At 37.5% G+C, this 23269-nt stretch overlaps 1 protein-coding gene across 2 annotated transcripts; it reads right to left on the bottom strand.

Annotated features, from left to right (window-relative positions):
- Nucleotides 1–3341: 3341 nt before the first annotated feature.
- Nucleotides 3342–22759, bottom strand: UBE2J1 (ubiquitin conjugating enzyme E2 J1). Of its 2 annotated transcripts, XM_077750288.1 has the most exons (7): nucleotides 22691–22759; nucleotides 21338–21469; nucleotides 17848–17932; nucleotides 17339–17444; nucleotides 13901–14030; nucleotides 11922–12041; nucleotides 3342–6297 (listed from the first exon to the last, which is right to left on the bottom strand). In XM_077750288.1, the coding sequence occupies exons 1-7, from the start codon at nucleotides 22748–22750 to the stop codon at nucleotides 6019–6021; spliced, it is 912 nt and encodes a 303-aa protein (XP_077606414.1). In that variant the 5' UTR covers nucleotides 22751–22759; the 3' UTR covers nucleotides 3342–6018. The 2 variants fall into 2 exon arrangements, with proteins under 2 accessions (XP_077606414.1, XP_077606415.1); XM_077750289.1 differs by lacking the exon at nucleotides 21338–21469.
- Between the last annotated feature and the right edge of the window lie 510 nt (nucleotides 22760–23269).

Here is a 23269-nt window from a genome sequence, read left to right as displayed (position 1 = left end):
ATCCCTAACTGGGATCCGTTGGATCGGAGAAGTTATGACAAAGGAGATGAGGTCTTGCCCTCATAGAAGGGAAGATGGAAGGAGAATAGGAGGGAAGAAGATAGAAGAATGAGATGGTCAAGTTATTTCTGAAGTAGAATAATTTTCTGACTGAACAGAGTGGAAAGTAATAGAAGTCAACAGTGATATCTACAGTTCTAATTTGGGGGTAGGACTGGTGGATGGTACCACCATTAACTGATATCCATTAGAGGTGGACAGGTTTGGGGGGAGAGGGCATAGATTTTTGACTTGTAGAGTTTGAGGTATTGTGGGACTTACAGATGCCCAATAGGCATCTGGAGTATAAATAAGCCTGGAGCTCAGGAGAAAGGTCTGGACTGAAGAAATAGATTTGGAGCCATCAGTGTTATGGTGGTAGTTTAACCACAAGAAAGAGTGAGATCTTTCAGGAAAATAGAAGTTCCAGTGCAAGGGTAGAACCTTGAGAATCTATACCTTTTTTTTTTTTAAGATTTTTATTTTAAGTAATCTCTATAGGCAATGTGGGGCTCTAACTCACAACTCCAAGATTAAGAGTTGCATGTTCTACCAATTGAGCCAGCCAGGTGCACTGGAATCCATATTTTTAATGGATGGATGCGAAGCCTGGACAAATGCATAGAACCAGCAAAGAGGGTGACCATGAAAACCATAGGAGTTTCTGGTTTGAGTGCTGTGAGGAAGTGAAGGCAGAAAACAGCTTCAGCTAGATCTGGCAACCAGAACGTTGCTCCACACTTCGATTAACTGTAGTTTCAGTTCAAAGATGTGGCAGGAAGCCCAATTCCAGGAGTTTAAACAGGAATTTGGGAGATTTTTATTTTAAGTAATCTCTATAGGCATAATTCTATAACCTATAACTCTATAATCTCTGTAGAATAATTCAGTATGGGAAAAATTCAGTGATTCCCAAATCTGACCACTTCTCAGAATTATTCACGTAATTTAAGAAGTCCCACTACTCCTTAAGATTTAGTGGAAAAGAGATGGGGCCCATTAAAGTTCTTTTCTGTAGATTTTGTTCAAAAGATCACTGTTTTCCTCTCTTCAATTTCAAACAGGCCTATAAAGGACTGGCTGGAACCCTAGAATTGTTCATAGATAATGTTGGTTTTCAAGAAATGTTTGTTATATTGCATTCTGGATACAATGTTAGGTCCTATCAATTTTTTTTCATCTTTCTTATTTTCAGTAGTTCAATTATTGTGATCACATTATGGAGAAAAACTCAGCTGGAGATAAGCGTAACTTTTTAAATAATGGCTTTACTAAAATATTGTTCACATGCCATAAATTTACCTTTTAAAACTGTGGTTTTTAGTATATTCAGGGTTGTGCAACCATCACCAGTATCTAATTTTAGAGCATTTTCATCTCCCCCCCAAAAACGCTTCATACCATTAGCAGTCACTCCTCCTTCCCTTCACTTCCCTTCAGCCCTTGGCAATCACCAATCTGTTTTCTGTCTCTGTAGATTTGCCTAATCTCAACATTTCATATCAATGGAATCATACAGTATGTAGCCTTGTGTGTCTGGCTTCACTCAGCATGTTTTATTTTCTTCCTTTCTCTTTTCTCTTTGTCTTCCTACCTTCTTTCCTTGCATGATGTTTTGAAGATTTATCCATGTTGTAGTATGTATTATAACTTCATTCCTCTTTATTACCAAATAACGTTCCATTGTAGAAACAGAACACATCTTGTTATCCATTCTTCAGTCAATTGGCTTTTGAGTTTCCAGTTTGGGGCAATTAACAACAATTCTATGAATATTTGTGTACAAGTTTGTGTGAACATGTTTTTATTTCTCTTGGCAATATACCTGGGAGTAGAATGGCTGGGTCGTATGGTAAATCTGCTTAACTTTTTGAGGAACTATCAGTTTTTCAAAGTGGCTGCCCCATTTTGCATTCCCACGAGCAATGGATAAGAATTCCAATTTCCCCAATTCCTCATTTACCATTTTTATTCTGGCCATCAGTGGGTGTGAAGTAGCTTATTGTACTTTTGGCATGTATTTCCCTAATGACTGATGTTGAGCATCTTTCCATGTTTATTGGTCATTCGTGAATCTTCTTCGTACAAATGTCTATTCAAATCCTTTGCCATTTCTGTCAGGTTATTTATCTTTTTTATAATTTGAATTATACGAGTTCTCTAGATATTCTAAATACAAGTCTCTTATCAGATATATTATCTGCAAATATTTTCTGCCATTCAGTGTTGTCTTTTCACTTTTATCTATTTTGAGAGAGAGAGTACATGCAAGTGGGAGAGGTGCAGAAAGAGAGTGAGATAATCCCAAGCAGGCTCCATCCATCAAGAGTTGGATGCCTAACCAACTGAGCCACCCAATAAGTGCCAAGTTTCTTTTCACTTTACGAATGTTCTTCAAAACACAAAAGGTTTATTTTGATGAAATGTAATTTTTTTCTTTGGTTGCTTGTACTTTTGGTCTTGTGTCTAAGGAACCACTGCCTCACCCATGGTCATGAAGATTTAGTATGTTTTGTTTTAATAATTTTTATAGTTTTTGCTCTTAACGCTAAGGTCTTAGATCCATTTTGAGTTAAGTTTTATATATGGTGTAAGGCAGAGGTTGCAAACTTTAACATTTGCTCAGTTCTCTCAGGAAACAGGATTGGCCCCAGTGCTCAAGCTCAGAGCTGTGGAAAGGCCCCTGTAAACTGTCAGATTAGGCCAGAGAGCGCAGTGGGACTCTGGTTACGCAGCCTTCTGACCTACATTGAGGGTGTGGGCTTAAGAGACAGAATGAGATCTGTGCCCAGCAGAAGACACTGGCTGCAGTGTGAGGAACGGTGTGAGACTGGAGACTTGTAAGATGTTACTGCACTAATTCAGAGGGGATTAAGGCTCATTAGGGTAATGGCAGTGAGCGTGAAGTGGAAAGATGGGAGAAAATATTTAAGGAGATAGAATGGACAGAAGGCCGAATAAGAGAAAGAATACAACCTTTGGTCAAAACACGGTATGAATAAAGTCACTGGTTTTATTGAGCAGCTCAAACTAGTTCTGAAGGCAACTGTTAAGAGGCGTTCCAAATGGCTTCTGAGCAAGGCACAGCCTCCCACAAAGGCTTTAACAGTACACACGTTAATGTACATATTAGTCTTTGTTAAAAGTCAGGTTCACTAAATGCATTCACTTTCCATATACTTACTTGCAAGTGATGGCACAATATAGGCTTTTCAGTACGTCAGCCTAGGTCTCTGCTCAAGTAAGTCCAAATGTGTGAGGTTTGTTTGTGTACGGATTCTGGTCTATAAAAATGGGAAGTCTCGAGGTACCAGAAAGTTTATTCATAGCCAAAAATAACAAAAAGATCTCATTCTCCTGAAATAGGAAATACTGTATTTCCGTAGTCAAAATGATAAACAACTTTAAAGGTTTTTTAAAAAATTAGTTGAGAATTTTGATGAAATTCATTTATTTCAGTGGAATAAAACAGTAAGCAGCATGAAAACGTAAAGTGCTACATAAAAGCCCCACAATACATAAAATTTGAAAGGTTTCATTTGCTTAAACAGTTACAGGTGAAACAGACATTATACATTTTTTGACATGCTATTTTAACTACCTTGATATGTAGTCATGTACTTTTGGTCAAAGAAAAATGAATTACCTAAATGTGAGGACTGAGGGAAGGAGTCCTAAGCCTTTACCAACCAGATATACATCTGGCTTTGTCCCAAAAGTCTAGTCAAAGGGATAAGGTGGGGCTTTAAAAATAACTTTTCTGAAGAGTCTCTTCAAGTGGCATTTGAGTAAGAATAGCCCCAAAGATCAATTTTGCTCATCAACTCCACAATGGGGATCAGACTGGTAACTTAAGGATTTTTAAGTAGCATATGTGAGCTCAAAGGGAAAGAACAAAAAATATGCCACTTTCAGATATGTATCAGGAGCTTAAAACATCCGAATACAAACAAGAAGGTGACCTATCCGTGAACAGGTGAGGGAAGAGAGGCAAATCAGAGAGAGAGGGATCTGCACAATGTGAAATCTTCTTGGCTTAATCACTCTTAAAGTATAGGTACACTCCACGGAAACATGCAACAAGATCATGTAGATTCAGAGGTTGGCTCAAGTTTCACTGAGAAGAAGTGGAGGGAAGATTGTTCCTAGCACATGATTAATCTAAGCAAAGGTTGAAAGCAAGGAGACGTTCTTCTCAGGGGATAAGGTCATCTGGTCTTCCCAGGTGGGTCAGTGACCTCTTGCTAGGAGACCACTGAACTACTTCCAGTATTTTGTGTTCCAAACCAAGACCAGGATGTGCTTTCCCATGGCAATAGAGTTATAAAATGGTAACCTTTAATTCTCCTGACATATGAGGTCTTCATAAAGTCCTTAAGCTTTTTAAAACTTTACTAACTTTGGTTGTAGATATAACAGAAACAATTTGTAAGCACTTTTAAAATGCTAATTTATTAATGCTTAGACAATTATGTATTATATAATAGTATACAGTATGTTTATTTTAGATGTGGACATAAAGGGAAATGGCTATCAGATGAAAATAGAAATTCTAATAATTAATAGAACCAAAGTCCATCGCAGCAGTAAAAATTAAATTTGCCTTTAATACCATTTCACAAATTGTTTCTATCTTGCCCACAATTTCAATTAGTTAAAACTATGCTAAGGACTTTATGAACACCATCCCCCAAAGTATTCAAGATACATTATGGACTAACTTTTGTGGACTTGTCTAGAATATGAACACCACTTACAACACTGAGTTGTAAAAAATAATAACTCACAAATCACCTTTAGAACATAACCTATTTGAAACCTGGGGACTGCCTATATTTAAAAATTAAACCTTCATTAACAAATACTCTCAAGAGTGCCCTCAATGCTGCTACTGAACACGCTGAAGGCAATGTTTTTCTGTGATTCTATGTTCTCATCAGGCATCATGATGATAAAATTATCTACTAGAATCTGTGAAGTCAGCTAACACTAAGCTATATATTGATTTTGCACTGACAATTATTTCTTGGGCTTTGATTAGATGGACAATTCTAAGTAAAGGTTTTTCTCATTTCTATCACTGTTACTTGGGCCCTGAGCTTTTCTATTAAAATAGTACATAAAATATTTCAACATTATGCATATTCCTGGAATAATTAAATTTATAGTGATTACGAAGCTAGACATATAATACCTTCAAAAGACATACAATTCAAAGCAGAGCAAACATTAAAATCTGAAGATCCTTCCACTTGACTTTGGAAGAAAATCAACTGATTTCTGACTTAGACCCTTCCTTCCTTAAAAAAAAAATCTGTGGAGGGTTGTTTCTTTCCTTTTAAATCTTGTGTGCATTTGGGAGAGAAGGGGATAACAATATATCAAAGTGGTTACAAAGCATTACTGTCTCTTCAAATAACATCCGGTAACAAAGATGTAATCTCATTTCCTTATAAATGTTTGATTGAAATGAAGTTAGTCACAGAATGGACAATCCAAGTGTATCTCCTATGCATGACCTTCTCAGCAAGCTATTTGAAGAGCTCTACTTTCCTTTTTCAACTCTTATCCCTGTATCATTCTACCTAAGTAGAAACAGAGTACTCAATAAATGGCATTGAGTAACTAGGAATACTCATTGGAACTTAAAACATCATCTTTTTCAAAATTTCAAAGGGTTATACAGAAAAGTATCACAATTTTACAAAAAAGAAGCTGAGGCATGAGAAACAATAATAAGTTATTTCCCTGTAAAGCAAGTCATATGATGAGACAAGGGACACTGACTTCAGTCCCTTGAACTAAATAAGCAGGATACAGTCTGAATGTCTAGCTATATTTATACTGAATTTATAAGGATCAAAAAAGGAATGAAGAGTAAATACAAAATAATCTTTTTGTAAACAATTCTTAGATTATACCCAATGCAGAATGTTTAATGAAGCAGTAGAGTCACAGCTCTTAAGACACAAAACAATATTATAACTCAAAGTCAAATATGTACTCATTGGCCAGATATATTCGTCGGAATATAAGAGCTGCCAATGCCAAAGTCAAGATGACAATCAGGACAGCGGATCCGCCATGATCAGTGTGGTTGTCTCTTGGCTGCTGGCCCTGGATCACATCTGGGGAAGTAGATGACCGTCTTTGACTCTGCTGCTGGGCTCGGCGTTGTCGAGGGCTCATGGAGGTATTCTTAGCCACAGGTTGAGCAGGTTGTTGAAGGGATGCTGCTGAGGGGTTCTGGGCTCCGTACTAGAAAATTTTAGGGAGTTTTATTTGAAACTGGCCAAGAAAACTTGCATATATATCTATTATCTATTCAAGAGTACACAGAATCTCAGAGCACTACAATATAACTAAGGGCAAAGCTACCACGCTGAATGCTGGGACTAATCACCCTCCTGAATAAGCCAACAATGTAACTTATTCTGAGTACTCACCAGGCAGAGGAAGAATTTATCAGCAACAACTAAGATGAGGAGAGTTTAGCCATTTGCCCTACAGAGGCCTTCTACTCTCCTTCAGGTGCAACTCCAGCTATATCTGTTAAGCTGCTGGATACCTCACTTCTTGCAGGAGAGCCAAGGAAGGAAGCAATCTGATTTCTTTTCTGCTTGAAAATTTGCCATCCTACATGGCAAAAAAGTTTAACTCCCAACAAGGTGCCTTTCATGAACCAGGTCTCTTCCAACATGATCTTACTACATCAACATGTTTCCACCAACAATCATAGAGCATCAGGGATAACTTCAAACCATGCATCCTTCACAACAGTACTGCTGTAAAAATTAGATGCGATTTTCAAACCAGGCTTATCCTTTCTCATAACTCCTGTCAACTGAACACAAGTCTAGAAGACCCTGTACTGTGTGTCTGAATTGTGTTACTTTAGCATGTAAAGCATACTTTGGCACATTAGTTACCCCCACAAAGCATTTTCTCTCCTTTCAACGACTGCCTAGGTGGTCAAGCATAACCATAATGTGGTACCACGTGATTCCAAAATCTTAGATTTACAGTTTATAGATAAGAAAGCTCTGTAGAATATGAATCCTATTTATATAGACACCTTAACTCTTAATAATCCAATGGCCTTTCATTCTTTTACTGAAAACAACTTTATACTGATTCTATTAGTGTCAACACCCTTTCAAATAAAAAGAATGCATGTTTTATTCAGAATTAAGTGTAAAAACTAAATATAAAACATTAAAATACTTTCCATTAGAGAAAACTGCAATATTGAGAAGGAAAAATAATCAAATAATATAACTCAAATACATTTTGAAAAAGGTAAGAGGATGGGTTTTGCCCTGACAACAGCTATAAACATTAGGGAAGAAACTGCTAACCTATGTTACCTACAGAAGAAATTACATTTTAAATCTGACATGCATTTCAACATAAAAAGCTTTAAATTGGGGTGCCTGGGTGCCTCAGTTGGGTTAAGCATCCAACTTCAGCTTAGGTCATGATCTCACAGTTTGTAAGTTTGAGCCCCGTGTTGGGCTCTGTGCTGACAGCTCAGAGCCTGAAGCCTGCCTCAGATTCTGTGCCCCTCCCTCCCTCTCTCTCTCTCTCTGCCCCTACCCTGGTCACACCCTGTCTCTCTCTCTCAAAAATAAATAAACATTAATTTTTTTAAAAAAAAGTTTAAATCATCAGAGTTTCTTAACTATCTTTTGGAAGGATTCAAATATAATGACCCATAACACAGAACTAGAAAAGGGACTACTGACTTTGAATTAAAAATGAAAGTTAGTGCTGATACTGAATTAGAGCTGCACGAACTTGGACTTCAAACTCCAGGACTCCCAGCAACAACACACTCATGGAAGAGAGCAGATCCACCAAGTGGCAGCATTTTATGAGGTTGGACATTGTCACAGGCATCCTATTATATCTTAATAAATACTCATTGGGTTGAACTGAGTTACAGGAGCCAATACAGCAACATTCCATTTGAAAACTCCCATTCTTCCAACTGCTTAGCCAAGAAGTTAAAAGCATCTGATGCAGCAAAATGCTCAAGGCTTGCAGGGAAGGCTCTTAAGGAAAATAAAAAACAGGAAGGTGCGATCAATCCAGAAACTAGCACAAGAGACTGGTTCGGTTTCAAGTGTTTCTTTATTTTATTTTAAATATTTATTTTGAGAGCGAGTTGAGTGTGGGCATGCACACATGAGAGCAGGGAAGGGGCACAGAGAGAGAGGGAGAGAGAGAATCCCAAGCAGGCTCTGCACTGACTCGTGGGGCTCAACCTCACAAACTGTGAGACTGTGACCTGAGCTGAAATCTAGAGTCAGACACTTAATTGACTGAGCCACCCAAGTGCCCCAAAGCTTCTACTTTATACATGTTATTTTTTCAATTAGTTTGAAGGGAGAATACAATGCCTATAATCCTGACTAGATCAGGGAGCCTTATCATTACTAGGCCATCTCTACCACTTGGGAGATGTGGAGATGCAGGACCCTTAGCAAGTTATTCAACCTAAGACTCAGCTCCTTCATCTGTACAGTGAGGTAATATCCAGTTCTGTAGTTACACAGATTAAAGGCAGTAACGATATAAAGACACTTAGGTTACCCAACTACCGATTAAATATTAGTTAGTATTAATATTGTTACTATTAATATGCTCCTTGGGAAACACTAGATTTTAATTTTTAAAAAGTCATTACTTAGGACAGCTTTTCAGACCTCTGTTAGTATGATTAACATATTTAGAACAACAATACCTTAAAACATTGACTTTAGATATTTTAGTACATGTACTTAATGGAAATATTTATATAGACAGACTGCTTTAATGTAATGAGATTCCTCTATTTTAGATGCCTTTTGATGTTTATTTGAGAGACAGAGTGCGAGTGGGGCAGGGCAGGGAGAAAGAGAGAAAATCTGAAGCAAGCTCCAGGCTCTGAGCTGTCAGTACAGAGCCCGATGCAGGGCTTGAACTCACAAACCGTGAGATCTTGAACTGAGCTGAAGTTGAACACTTAACTGACTGAGCCACCCAGGCGCCTCAAGATGCCTTTTGAATAATATATTAATGACTAGTGCTACATTATAAAATTCTAAAATTTTTCCTATTTAAAACCGTCACATCAAGGGAAAACGGTAACAACCCCAAGGTTATAGACCCAGAGGAACCTATGCTATTTGGAGTTTAAGAACTAACTGGACAAAATCTTGGCAGTTCACATGGAATTGGCTTAGCATTTTCATAATGCTGTGTATGTTTGATGGTAGGCCTTCTAAATCTTTGGTGTTTACCTAAACTTGTCCAAACACACCTATCACTGAATGAAGACTTAAATCATAACAGTTTCCAATTCCTTAATTAAGATGAAGCAACCATTTGGGGGAAGACAGAAGTATACGACATCATATTTAATCTAATCTAAACTAATCTAATTAATTTAAAAAACCATCACAGTCACAAATAAGTACCTTGTAATACATATAAATTTTCTACAATAATCTGGAATAACCTGCGTCTGTGAAGGATCTTGTGTTTACTTTTTAATACAGAATGAAATTACTTATTCGGAACCTCAATCCCTAGGAAGAGGGAAAAAATCTGACAGACTGGAAGAACTTATTAAAACCACCATCCGTATTTTTTCTCCATTCTATACAGCTAAAAAAAATCTGCATCAAAAAGCAACAGATGGCATGATATTATCTGCTGTATTTAGACTTTGGGCAATCTCTCGCCCCCTCAAGGCTAAAAAAACATAGCTTATCTGGGATTTGATGTATAACATTTTAGTGCATTTATATTACACTTGCATATAAAGCAGCCACCCCTAGCCAAAACCAAGTTTCAATTACTTCCACTATGATCAATTTATATGATTACTCTGAGATAATCTCTATATAAATGTAATTAAAAGCTAAATTTGCAACTGTAGACAATTTATTGCTTATTAATGTTTTAACCAGAATTGGTATCAATTAAAAAGAATTCTAAGTTTTATGAACTTTAAAATCAAAATGTATACCTGAAACTAATACAACAGTTGTATACTGCAATAATAAAAATGAAAACAAATCAAATCAAACCAGAATGGAAAATACCACTGTAATAATAACATTATTTAATTTACTTAAACTTCTTGATTTGTTTATCTGTATTTCTAGTATTTTTTAAATGCCGATCCTAAGATTCATTTATTCAATCAACAAATATGTACTGACCACCTAACTATATACAAAGCACTAGGTCAGGCACTGAGGCTACAAAGCAGTAGAAAGAGCTCTGGTTCTCAAGGAATTTATAATCTGGGAAGTAACATAGACAATAAGTAATTAATAATTAAATAAATTACAAGTAGAATAAGTATAACTGAGATATGCAACAGAGGGACTTGACACAGATTTAAAAGAGACTGAAGGCAGATTTAAATACATCACAATACCAGGAGACTATCCTTACAGGGGATAAAAGATCACCACCCTCCTCTCTGTAATCAGTTGGTTTCACTTTTTTAAAAAACTATAAAATGAAAAACAATTAGAATTCTAAAGGTGAAGAGTAATCTGAATTTTTAAAAATATTTCAAGGTAAAACATTTACTATTTGACAATAAACTATTTGTAAAAAAAAAAAAAACAAAAAAAAAACAAAAAAACAAAAAAAACAAACAAAAAAACCCATTTACTGACTAAAATAAATTCATAATATCCCTCTGCAATCCATACAATTACACGGGGATCATGTACAAATGACTTCACACTATACCTTGCACACTTTTTCCCTGTACTTCCATCTCCATTTCTCCAAGTACTTCCTCCAGAGCACCTTCCCCGCCACTTTCCCTCTCCAATCTATTCTCTCTGTCCATCTCACTCTCTGAGAAGGGAGAGAACAGCCACTCAGACAATTCAGTCCCACTTTATAGTAAGTTATTTCTGAGGAAAAGGCAAATCTGTGTTTGCCAGCTTCTATTTCAATTTCCCTGACCCTTTAAAATCCTCTCTAAAACTGAAGGTGGGGGGGAGAGGTAGCTACTCAACCAAACAATCTGTTACCAAAAAGACAGCTCATCTTTTAAATTTAGAAAGGAAAAGTCAATGTTACCCCCATAATTCTAATTATTTAGCAACTATCCAGTCACATTTTCTTAATCAATCTCTGATGACCTATGCCCACCAATATTTAGACAACAGGTCAGGGCACAACTAACGAGACACATAGCATTCATCTAATCTTTCATTCAACATTTATTGGACATTTACTATGTGCAAGGCAGTTGTGTCTAATACAACTTTCTGAGATGATGATGTTCAATATCTATGCTGTCCAATCTGGCAGCCACAAGCCCCATGTGGCTATGGATTACTTGAAGTGTGGCCAGTGCGACTGAGGAACTGAATTTTAAATTTAAATCTGAATAATTTATATATAAATTTAGATAGCTACATGTGGCTAGTGGCTACAGTATTGGGCAGGGCAGGTCTAAGGAAAACTTAGGCTCTAGTCCTTTATTGAGGGCCTTAACATGGCTTAACAGACCTACCAAAGATACAGTGCCTATTTAGAAAATGGCCAACGTATGCATAATTTGTTTTATTCAGTGTGTAGTGCTATATACTATATATATAACTAGCTTTTCAGAGAAATCAGAGAATTCTGCAGGGATGACAGGACCCAACAATTATTTAGTTCAGCTCCATTTAACAAGAAAGAAGGCCCCAAAAGTATGAATAATTTATGTAAGATGACAGGATTTATTACAGGGAGGGGTAGGCTGGAATCCAACTGTTAGAAGAATCAAAATATTCAGATATTTCATCTAGAGATCTCCTCCTATTGCAAATAATGATAATGATATAGACATACATATATGTAGAAGACAAGAGCCATACCGATGAACTGGCTGTAGCACCCTGGAATGTTGTGGGTATATCGTCCTGTAAATCATTTAGTGAAAAAGAGTGGTTCAAGTCCGATTCAGCGATAGTCTTTCCAGATGAATTGACTTCTGCCTATAAAATAAGATACACCCAAGAGCATATTACAACAAATATACAAAATAACCCACAAGCCACTGATTCTCTCTTGGACTTATTTTAATTGCTAATTTTTTTAAATGTTTTTTTATTTATTTTTGGGAGAGACAGAGAGAGAGACAGCATGAGGAGGGGAGGGTCAGAGAGCAAGGGAGACACAGAATCTGAAACAGGCTCCAGGCTCTGAGCTGGCTGTCAGCACAGAGCCCGATGCGGGTTCGAACCCACGAACCGTGAGATCATGACCTGAGCCGAAGTCGGATGCTTAGCGGACTGAACCACCTAGGGGCCCCTAATTGCTAATTTAACAGCAACACTCAGTTAAACACTGAGCACGCACTTGTGTAAGACTATGCTAGGTATTTTAGGGAGATGCACAGACAATACTGCTCTCAAGGAGCCATTATTTGGTGAGAGACAAAGCTAACAGCCATGGTTCACAATCCACAATTCCAAAGTTTTTGGTAACTTCCAGGCAAAGCCTGACATATGAGATTATTAACAGTCTTTGCCTCACCTTAGTGTAAATATTTCCAGGTTTGCTGAGGGAATATTAATAAATCTGAATACAGGGTACTGCCCCAGATCCCACTGCAGGTGCTAAAATATGGTGTATGTTTAATATTTTTTAAAATCTGGAATTCTGATGCACAAAACACATCTGGCCCTACAACTTTCAGAAAAGCAATTTTAAGTACACTCAGAATCCTCAGAAGAAAGAAAATAACCAACGCTTCGTAAGAACCTCCTCTTCCAGGCAATACAATAAATAGAAGGAAAAATTTCTCCTGAGAACTTGATAGGAAAGGACAGACAGGATATAAGAGAGGTGAACAGGGAGAAAGCAGCATGCTGCTGAATGCAGGCTGACATTTTTAAATAGAACTAATTAAATTCCATAAGTAATTATGTGTAATATATGTGGGAAAAAAGGATATCAGGGAGATATGCCAAAATATGAACAGCAGTTATTTCTTGGGGATGGGATTATGTATGATTGTTATTTCCTTGTAAATTATTGTATTTTCGGGGTGCCTGGGTGGCTCAGTTGGTTAAACATCCAACTTCAGTTCAGGTCATGACCTTGCAGTTTGTGGGTTTGAGCACCACACTGGGCTCTATGCTGACAGCTCAGAGCCCGGAGCCTGCTCTAGATTCTGTGTCTCCCCGCCTCTCTGCCCCTCTCCTGCTCCTGCTCTGTCTTTATCCCTCAAAAATAAACATTAAAAAAATAATAAATACATTATTATAGTTTTTATAATAATAGCTAAAGTTTATTAAGTAGCAGGGACAGTTCTAAATGCAATATACTTAAGTCAATATTCACTCACTCAATCCTCCTAAGAATCTACAAGTAACATTATTATTTACAGATAAAAAGGCACAGTAGCTAAGTAATACATCTGATGTCCTACTACTAATAAATAGCAAAGCTGAACTCTGCACACCAGCCTTGTATGCCAGAATCCAAGCTTGGTTTTTTTCTTTAACTTATTTTATTTGAGAGAGAGAAAGAGAGAAAGACTCTCAAGCAGGTTCCATGCTCAGCACAGAGCCTGACACAAGACTCAATCCCACGACCCTGAGATCATGACCTGAGCTGAAATCAAGAGTCAGATGCTCAAGCAACTGAGCCCCCGGGTGCCTCCAGAACCCAAGCTTTTCACTGGTGTGTTGTAATGCCTTTGTGAATGTGTATTGTTAGTGCCATAATAAGAAAACATTACTTGTAAAACCTTACTGCAACAGAACTCTATTGCCTTACTTCTTATCCAGAATTTGGACAGTAAACAAAAGGGTCACATAATTAGAATTTATTTACGAATTTAGACTACCTTAAAACTGATTTGTCTAGCCAGTTCCTTGGCTTCTTGGTCAGCTTGACTTGAATCACTTCCAGATTTTAAAGGCAGCAGGACGTCCTTCATGGCACAGCCACACCCCTCACAACAGAAATCTTGTGATCTAGTAGGAAATAATTTTTTTGATGGGTATAAGTTAAATACTTAAATGGTAATTCAAGACACTCAACTACTAAATGATTAAATTTAAAATGAAAGAACACTGGATAATTCCATATCGTATTCATCTATACGTAAATCAGACAATTATGGCAATAATTATAGTTCTGAGACAAATATACAAGTTAGGCTGGTATTAAAAAAGAAATTCATGTCACTTATATCTCAATTTTTAAAAAGCTAAAATAAAAAATCCAGGTCTTAGGTTCCATTTTTTTCTAATATACTATCTAAAGAAAACTAAACTTTAGATCTATACACCAAATATCCCAAATGTCTAATTACACTGTCCTCAAGATCACACTTAATAAAACTATGTTAAGCCTGTGGAAAAAAAGTCTGTTATAAAATTTAAATTATGTTTTAGCTGAAACATATATAGAACAGTAAAGAAGCCATTAAAAATAGAATTTACAGATATTTCCAGGGAAAAAATTTACAAATCCTATTAATCTAAATAGCAGTATAGGATTCTACTCATATGCGGAATTTAAGAAACAAAACAATGAACACGGGGGGAAAAAAAGAGAGGAGCAAATCAAGAAACAGACTCTTAACTACAGAGAACAAACACATGGTTACCAGAGGGAGGTGGGTGGGGGGATGGGTGATATAGGTGTTGGGATGAGCACTGGGCGTTATATATAAGTGATGAATCAGTAAATTCTACACCTGAAATTAATATTGCACTGTATGTTGACTAGTTGAAATTTAAATAAAACTTGGAAAAAATAAAAATAAAAAAATAAATAGCAATCTAACTTAAAATCCAAAGACTGAAATTTATCACTCATTATATTAAGTAGACCTAAGATAAATCTGTTCACTAGACTATTTCCTAAGACTTATTTGTTTTTCTATGTTTTCATTTTTCCCTCTGTAGTCCAGATAAAGCCAGAAGTGCCCTAAGGCTTATAAGAGTGCTGAGGATTTGTAGGACTGGAAGTAAATATAATATATAGAAGTATGTATTGTTACATTGCTGAACTTTAAAAAGATTGTTTTATTGTATTTCCAGTTCAACATACTAAAAGCCTTAGGTCTTGAAAGAACATGTTACTGAATTTATTAAATCACTTCATGTGAACAACATCTATGTAAAAGTAGTATGACTTTAGTACTTGTTGCTGAATACTTTTGTTTCACCAGAAGAAGAACTGCTGTCCATATCCTTTTGAGAGACAGTTGTATTCAAATTATTCGCCTTAAAATGTGTCCACTTTATGAGGGCACCTGGGTGGTTCAGCTGGTTAAGTGTCCAACTTTGGCTCAGGTCACGATCTCACGGTTCATGAGTTCGAGCTCAGAGCCTGGGGCCTGCTTTGGATTTTGTGTCTCCCTCTCTTTCTGACCCTCCCCCACTCATGCTCTGTCTCTCTCAAAAAGAAATTTAAATAACATTAAAATGTGTCCACTTTTAACTGAGAAGTCAGATGAAACTTAAAGGGGAATGTTTATTTTTAATATATTAGTTTATCCACAAGGACAATATTGCTACTATGGATGAATACAAAATCATGCTTTTATTTTTTTTTTAATTTTTCATGTTTTATTTATTTTTGAGAGAGACAGCCCCCCAAATCATGCTTTTAAAAAGCCTCTACCACAGACTAAGAACATACAACTTTACGCAGGGAAGTCTAGAACAAAAAAACAAAGTTCTTTTTTTCCTCCTTATACATGAAACGAACTGAATAAAAATACCAAGACAGAAAGCCAACAAAGACAAAAAATTATATGTTCAAAGTACATATTATAATTTGCGACTAATAGCTGAAGTAAGGTATATCCCCAGAACTGGGAAATAAGGCTTAAAAAGAAAAGTTATTGGGGTACCTGTGTGGCTCAGTTGGTTAAGCAAAAGATTCTTTATTTCGGCTCAGGTCATGATCTCAGTTTGTGAGACCAGGCCCACATCAGGCTCTGCACTCACAGCACAGAGCCTGCTTGGGATGATCTTTCTTCCTCTCTCTCTCTGTCCCTCCCCTGCTTGCACACACATGTGCGTACTCTCTCTCTCTCATAATAAATAAATAAAAATGGAAGGAGGGAGGTAAGGAAGGAGGGGGGTAGGGAGGGAGGGAAAGAAGGAAGGAAGTGCTGCTTATGAAACCAAAGAGTCTATCAAATCTTTCAGACACTAAAATCTATTTGACTTAACAAACATCTATAAGAGGGCATATCCTGGACTGTCCTAGGCTATGATATACTGTAATTTAACTAACGTAACTGAGAGGCGGTAGACAGCTGAGCCTGGGGCAGGAAAATGATCAAGATCAAGAATTACAGAATTTGAGTACTTTTAAATACTCTTCTTCACCTCACTGCAATTTTGGAATCTTTAACATCTGTGAGGGATGGGCATACTATTCTAGGACTGGAAAGCCTCATGATAGGATTTTTTATAAGGTCCCTTTGGTATGCACACTGATTAAAAATTAAACTGGATTAGAAGTTGTTCTTAAAAAAATTAATCAGGGGTGCCGGGGGGGCTCAGATGGGTAAGCAACCAACTTTGGCTCACGTCATGATTTCATGGCTCGTGAGTTTAAGCCCTGCGATGGGCTCTGTGCTGACAGCTCAGAGCCTGTGGCCTGCTTCGGGTTCTATGTCTCATTCTCTCTCTGCCCCTTCCCTGCTCACACTCTTGTTTCTTGCTCTCAAAAAATAAATAACCATTAAAAAAATTAATCTTTGCACTACTTTGAATCTGATGACTATTCTGGGTTATACAGACAGAATGCATCTGAAAAAAATGAGAAGGCAATACCACTAGAAAATTACAACTTGATAAAGAAAATTTCCTTTACTTTATTCAGGATCATTTACTGAGCACTTGCTTTGAGCCAGATACTATAGATGCAAAAATGGGTAAAATGGATTCCCTCCCTATCCTCAAGGAGTTTTTAATCTTATTATGAAAAGTCATATATAAATATCTGAATTGTTGTTTTCCATCTGTAATACTGCCCAAAGGGACACAAATAACCAGAACTGTTTTCTTGGAGAGGATATCTCCCAGTGTAGGTTGATATAATCAACTACTTTCTAAAACTGGACAGCATGAAATAACTTTTAGACTTTGGTCATCCCTGAGTAATAAATTGTACAAATGAATTTCTAAAATAGCAAAACTAAGACTATATCCTGTCATCAAGGTAACTCACAAAGTAAGAGACACAACCTATCTACTAACTGCCACTACCCAGAAAAGTATTTCAATCTTAACAAAGAATGAAGTGCAAAACTTACTTTTTGGCAAGCGCTCTTCTCTCCTCTGGTGTGTAATCTAGAGAACCTATGGCTCCCTCTCCTTTTGTTGGCATAAACCCAATGATGGCTAATAATGCTGTTCTTACTGAAAGAAAAAGTAAACATCAATCTAAGTTGTTCTGTAAAAGGAACTGGGTTTACTCTAGAAAGGGGAAAAAAGACACACAGGCTTTCCCTGAAGAGGTGCAGGTAGAGTGGCTGTATTAAAATGGGGCCTCTGGGTGGCTCAGTTGGTAAAGCATCTTCACTCCTGATTTCAGCTCAGGCCATGATCTCATGGTTCCTGAGATCAAGCTCTGCATCACGCTCCATGCTGACAGCACGGAGCCTGCTTGGGATTCTCTCTCTCCCTCTCTCTCTGCCTCTCCCTTGCTCACAATCTCTCTCTCTCTGTAATTAAAAATAGAAATTTAGGGNCTACTTTATAATTACGAATTGATTAGCGTTACAGAATAGAAGATTTACATTCACTTTAAATTAATACTCACTACTCCATGAAGGCTGCCAAGTTTCAGGATGATGTCCTGAGATGCTCAAGCAGATTTTCTTGCCTACTTCAAATCGTCCATTGGCCTAAGGTATAAATAAGCCATTTAAAACATATATACATACAAATATATATATGTATGTAAATATGTTTAATATTATATAGTTAATAAATATAAATATATTTTACAAATAATTTTTTAAAATTCTTAAATATAATCTCCAAGGGGACACAGATTTTTGTCCTCTTATAGACACTCCACAACTATTACTTGAATTCTGAAAGAACAGTAAAAGCTGTTTTTAGAAGTTGTAGCAGCTGGGGGAGCATGGGTGACTCAGTCAGTTGAGCATCAGACTCTTTTTTTTTTTTTTTTAATTTTTTATTGATTTTTGAGAGAGAGAGTGAGAGAGAGAGAGAGACGGCATGAGCAGGGGAGGGTCAGAAAGAGAGGGAGACACATAATCTGAAATAGGTTCCAGGCTCTGAGCGGTCAGCACAGAGCCCAATGCAGGACTGGAACCCAAGAACCATGAGATCATGACCTGAGCTGAAGTCGGATGCTTAACCACTGAGCCACCCAGATGCCCTAAGCATTAGGCTCTTGATTACAGCTCAGATCATGATCTTGTGGTTTGTAGGATCAAGCCCACATTCTGCTTTGTGAGGAGAACACAGAGTCTGCTTGGTATTCTCTCTCCCTCTCTCTCTGCTCCTCCCTCACTTGCACATGCCCACTCATGTTTTCTCTCTCTCAAAATAAAGAAACTTAAAAAAAAAAAAAAAAAAGGGTTGTAGTACCATTTTGAAACTGAGTTGCATAAATGAAATCTAAATACATAACTGACATATAAAGATGTCCTGATGTCCTCCTCTGAGCCCAACACTGTGCTAGGCTCTGTGAAGCATCTAAAAGAGAAGACATACAGAGGCTAGGATAAAACCTAAGAAGGACTTGGTGTCACCTAACTAGATATTGGTGCAGAAGGCTCGGACACAGGAGTGATTTCCATAAGGATGATACAATTTCATAAGACAGGAACACAAAAGAGGCAGATCAGAGATGATGATTTCAGTTTTGGACATGGATCTGTTGTCTTGGTAGAAAAGCTACGGATGACATATAGCAGATAGGCAGAAATAGACACATGCTGATGTCAGAAGATAAACATTTTTCGTATCTGACTTCACAGAAGTGACTGATGCAACCATTTTATAGAAATAAGAGAAAACAGCTAAAGTCCGAACTTGTAGAATATCCATATGTAAGGGAAGGATAAGGAAGAAGAGGCATGAAGTTAGCATATAAGCTCCACATAGCCAGAGAATTTGACTTATTCTCTGCCACACCTACAGGGTGCATGACATATGTTTAATAAATATTTGTTGAATAAAGATTGGAAAAGACTTTTCAAAAAGAGGAAGTGAACCAAAAAGAGTAAATACTGACAATCAGGAGAGCAGGGCCGATCCTCAGCCAGTGTGTTAACCATGACCATACATGGGTTAACTACTGGAATACTTCTGTACTGCCGGTGAACAGCTGCCGCCCCAAATACTCCTCCCCACCCGTTTTTCCGTGCACCAGCCCCACCCCGGGACCACTTGGCTTTCCCATGATCTAGCAACTAAAAAGGGACTCCTAACACAGTAGCCACCACCCTCCCTCAAGACTACCCCCAGAGTTAACAATTCTCAACATCACCTAATGTCTGTTCCTAGCAAATTTTAAATGCTAGGAACTTTATATTGTGATTATATTTACCATTCACAAGCCTTGACAGATGAGAAAAGTGATTTTCAATGAGATTATATGAGGCACCTGGGTGGCTCAGTCGGTTAAGCAGCCAACTTCAGCTTAAGTCATGATCTCACGGTTTGTGAGTTTAAGCCCCCGTGTCGGGCTCCGTGCTGACAGCTCAGGGCCTGAAGCCTGCTTCGGATTCTGTGTCTCCCTCTGTCTCTGACCCTCTCCTGCTCATACTCTGTGTGTGTGTCTCTCTCTCAAAAATAAATAAACATTAAAAAAAAAATTCAATGAGATTATATAACCTGCCTGTGGTCTAATGGCAAGAGCAGTGGTCAGAATCAGGTCTACTGGGTCTGAGACTAATGTTCTTTCCACTACACCAAATATACGTAAAAGCAGCATTAGTTTGGTATTTACTAATGAATACCTTTGGTTTCACCTTTTGCCACTCCACGTGTATCAGATGTTTAACGTAGATGGACTGGGATGAAGACAAAAAAGGGGCAATGGGATTTTTTAAACTAGTCTCTGAAATTGGTGTAGTAAGCATGTAGAAACCAGACTACAACAGGCTAAACTTGAGTAAGGATATCTTGAAGTTATTAAAGAAAAAATACAACAGTTTAAAGAGGTAGGGGAGACACAGAAAGGTTTTGTTTTGTTTTAAATTTTTTTAATGTTTGTTTATTTTTTGAGGGAGAGAGAAACAGAGGGTGAGTGGGGAAGGGGCAGAGAGAGAAGAAGACACAGAATCCGAAGCAGGCTCTAGGCTCCCAGCTGTCAGCACAGAGCCTGACGCAGGACTTAAACCCACAAACCGTGAGACCATGACCTGAGCTGAAGTCAGATGCTCAATCAACTGAACCACCCATGTGCCCCAACAGAGAAAGGTTTTTGTGTTTTGTTTTGCTTTTTTCAAGGTTAGGGAATACTTAGACATACTTGCAAATTAAAGGAAATGAGGGAAGGAATGCCTATCAAGTAAGAGAGGAATTTACTCTGAAGGAACAAAGAAGAGAATATTATTGGATCAATAGTTTTCCTTCACATGGAGATAAAATATATGAAGATAGAAATTCTAAGATCTCAACAGGGATAACAGAAGGGTGTCTGGGTGGCTCAGTCGGTTAAGTGTCCAACTCTTGATCTCAGTTCACGTCATAACCTCATGGTTGTGTCATCGAGTCCCAAACAGGGTTCTGCACTGACAACTCGGACCCTGCTTGGGATACTCTTTCCCTCTCTCTCTATCCTTCCCTCACATGCACATGCCCACACACACTTTCTCTCTTTCAAAATAAATAAACTTAAAAAAAATAGTAATACTATAACTAACATTTATTGAGGACTGTGACAGCTCTTATTTTAAGAGGTATATGGGAAAATGAGGAAAGGAATGTAAGAAAGTTGAGAAGCTCAAGGAGATGTTGCAATTAAGAGATACAAGAACATTACCCTCTATTGAGTACTTACTAAATGTCAGACACTGTGCCTAGCACTCTGCATACACTAATTCATTGAATCCTATCAACCACACTATGGCAACTATGCATTCATTAGCATCAGTAATTCCGAGGTATCATTTTTGGGGGAAAATAATTGTACTACCAAGGCGTGGTCCCCAAAGACAAAATTATGATGTTCAACTTTATTTCCTAATGAAAATGAGTACGCTAAACACACTCTGCAGTCACTGTTAAGAGTTAAATCACAAACATTCCAAAATGCCAAGAATTCTTACCGTTAAAAGGATAATGCTTGGTGGTTTCATGGGATACTCAGGGGGCAGTACTATTCGTCCATGATAAACTCCTCCATCAAAATCAGAATCTGGAGGCCCTCTAACTGTGAAGTGCCATTCAAAAAGGTTATCCTGAACAAAAAATAAATAAATAATAACCAGCAAGAGATCAGTAACATTAAAAGGTCTGATCATCTTTATCAATGAGTATCAGAAATATTCCTGGGTAAGAAAAATTAAATGTTTCATATTATTACTGGAATAGTTTCTTTCTTTCTTTTTTTAATGTTTTATTTATTTCTAGGAGAGAGAGAGAGAGAGAGAGACAGCGTGAGCACGGGAGGGTCAGAGAAAGAGGGAGTCACAGACCGAAACAGGCTCCAGGCTCTGAGCTGGCAGTCAGCACAGAGCCCGACGCGGGGCTCGAACCCACGAACCGCGAGTACATGACCCAAGCAAAAGTCGTACGCTTAACCGACTAAGCCACCCAGGTGCCCCTGGAATAGTTTCTAATGCACAAAATGTCTCAAGTATAAAAGTTGTAAATGAAAGCTATTAAATCTAGTTTTCATGTCCCACAAGAACCAAGTAATATTAAGTAGTCAGTAATATTAATAAATATGCTGTCAATATCATCTTAGAGTTCTCAAGTACTTTATATCTTACAGTGTGCAAATTAAAATTACATTTTATTCTCACTATTATCATGGAAATCAGACTGAGCACATGTAAATACAGATGGGAAGACTAAAAAGAGATAGAGATGTTTGTGCAAAAAGCCCAGACTAACTGCAGAGGCCCCTCAAGGAGCCAGGTTTTTCAAACTGTAAAGAGTTTGAGGTTCTTTCCATTCCTCCTCCTTCCCTCACTCTCAAAACCTAAAACCAATTTAGAATCTGAGACCATTTTACAGAAACCAGAAATGTGCTCCTAAAATGTCAGATTCTGAATGGCTAATGAAATAAATACTGAGAAAATACAGGAAGTAAAATATGTCAATAAACCACATCAAACACATCTGTACTGACTCAAAGCAATGAAAAAACAATTTTAAGAAATTAGTTTAAAATATTAAAGTATTGGGGCACCTGGGTGGCTCAGTTGGGTAAGCATCTGACTTTGGCTTAGGTCATACTTTCACAGTGTGGGTTTGAACCCTGCATCAGGGTCTCTACTTTCAGTGCAAAGCCCACTTTCAACCTTCTGTCTCCCTTTCTCTCTGCCCTGCCCTCACCTTGCACATGCTCTCTCACTCTCAAACATAAACATCTTAAAAAATAATAAAATCTTTAAATGAAAACAAATTACTAAAGCATTAAAATCCACACGTAAGAGATGGAGATAGAAACTTACCTCTAATGGCTGTGCGTGGTAATGATCTGTCGGATCTTTCAATTCTGCTGCTTCTTTCATTAAACGTTTAACAGCTAAAATAAAATTCATAAGATAGAGACATTTAAAATATACTTTTCCAAGAGATTAGCACAGATTCACAAACCTAATGAAAAAGTTCCTATTTCAATAAAAACTGTACAGAGGACTAGTTCAACTGGGTATATGGTAAAAATTTAATTATGGGATAATGGTAATAATCAGAGAGGGGACAGACATGGCATTAGAAGAGTTATATATTAAATTAAGTATTTAGGGCAGTCTCATAAAGACACTATTTTTATTTAATAAGCACTTTCATAAACATTAACTCATGTAATCCTCAAAACAATGGGGTACCTGGTAGCTCAGTTGGTTAAGCATCCGACTTTTGATTTTGGCTCAGGTCATGATCTCATATGGAGCCCCACATTGAGGTCCTCGCTGATAGAGTGGAATCTGCTTGGGATCCTCTCTCCCCCTCTCTCTCTCTGCCCCTCCCCCTGCTAGTGTGCACCACCTCTCTCTCTCAAAATGAATAAGTAAACTTTTCATTAAATT

This window comes from Crocuta crocuta, unplaced genomic scaffold (genome assembly GCF_008692635.1).
Source record: "Crocuta crocuta isolate KB4526 unplaced genomic scaffold, BGI_CrCroc_1.0 scaffold9, whole genome shotgun sequence".
Classification (NCBI taxonomy): domain Eukaryota; kingdom Metazoa; phylum Chordata; class Mammalia; order Carnivora; family Hyaenidae; genus Crocuta; species Crocuta crocuta.
This window is presented reverse-complemented; position numbering and strand designations above follow the sequence as displayed.

What these genes read in the sequence shown, in the direction of transcription:
- UBE2J1 (XM_077750288.1), bottom strand. Translation starts at nt 22,750, where the DNA reads ATGAAAGAAGCAGCAGAATTGAAAGATCCGACAGATCATTACCACGCA. An exon ending in ACCACGCACAGCCATTAGAG is followed by an intron (nt 21,470 to 22,690) that starts GTAAGTTTCTAT and finishes TTTTTTGTTCAG; the next exon opens with GATAACCTTTTTGAATGGCA. An exon ending in CTAGACAAATCAGTTTTAAG is followed by an intron (nt 12,042 to 13,900) that starts GTAGTCTAAATT and finishes CTTATTTTATAG; the next exon opens with GCAGAAGTCAATTCATCTGG.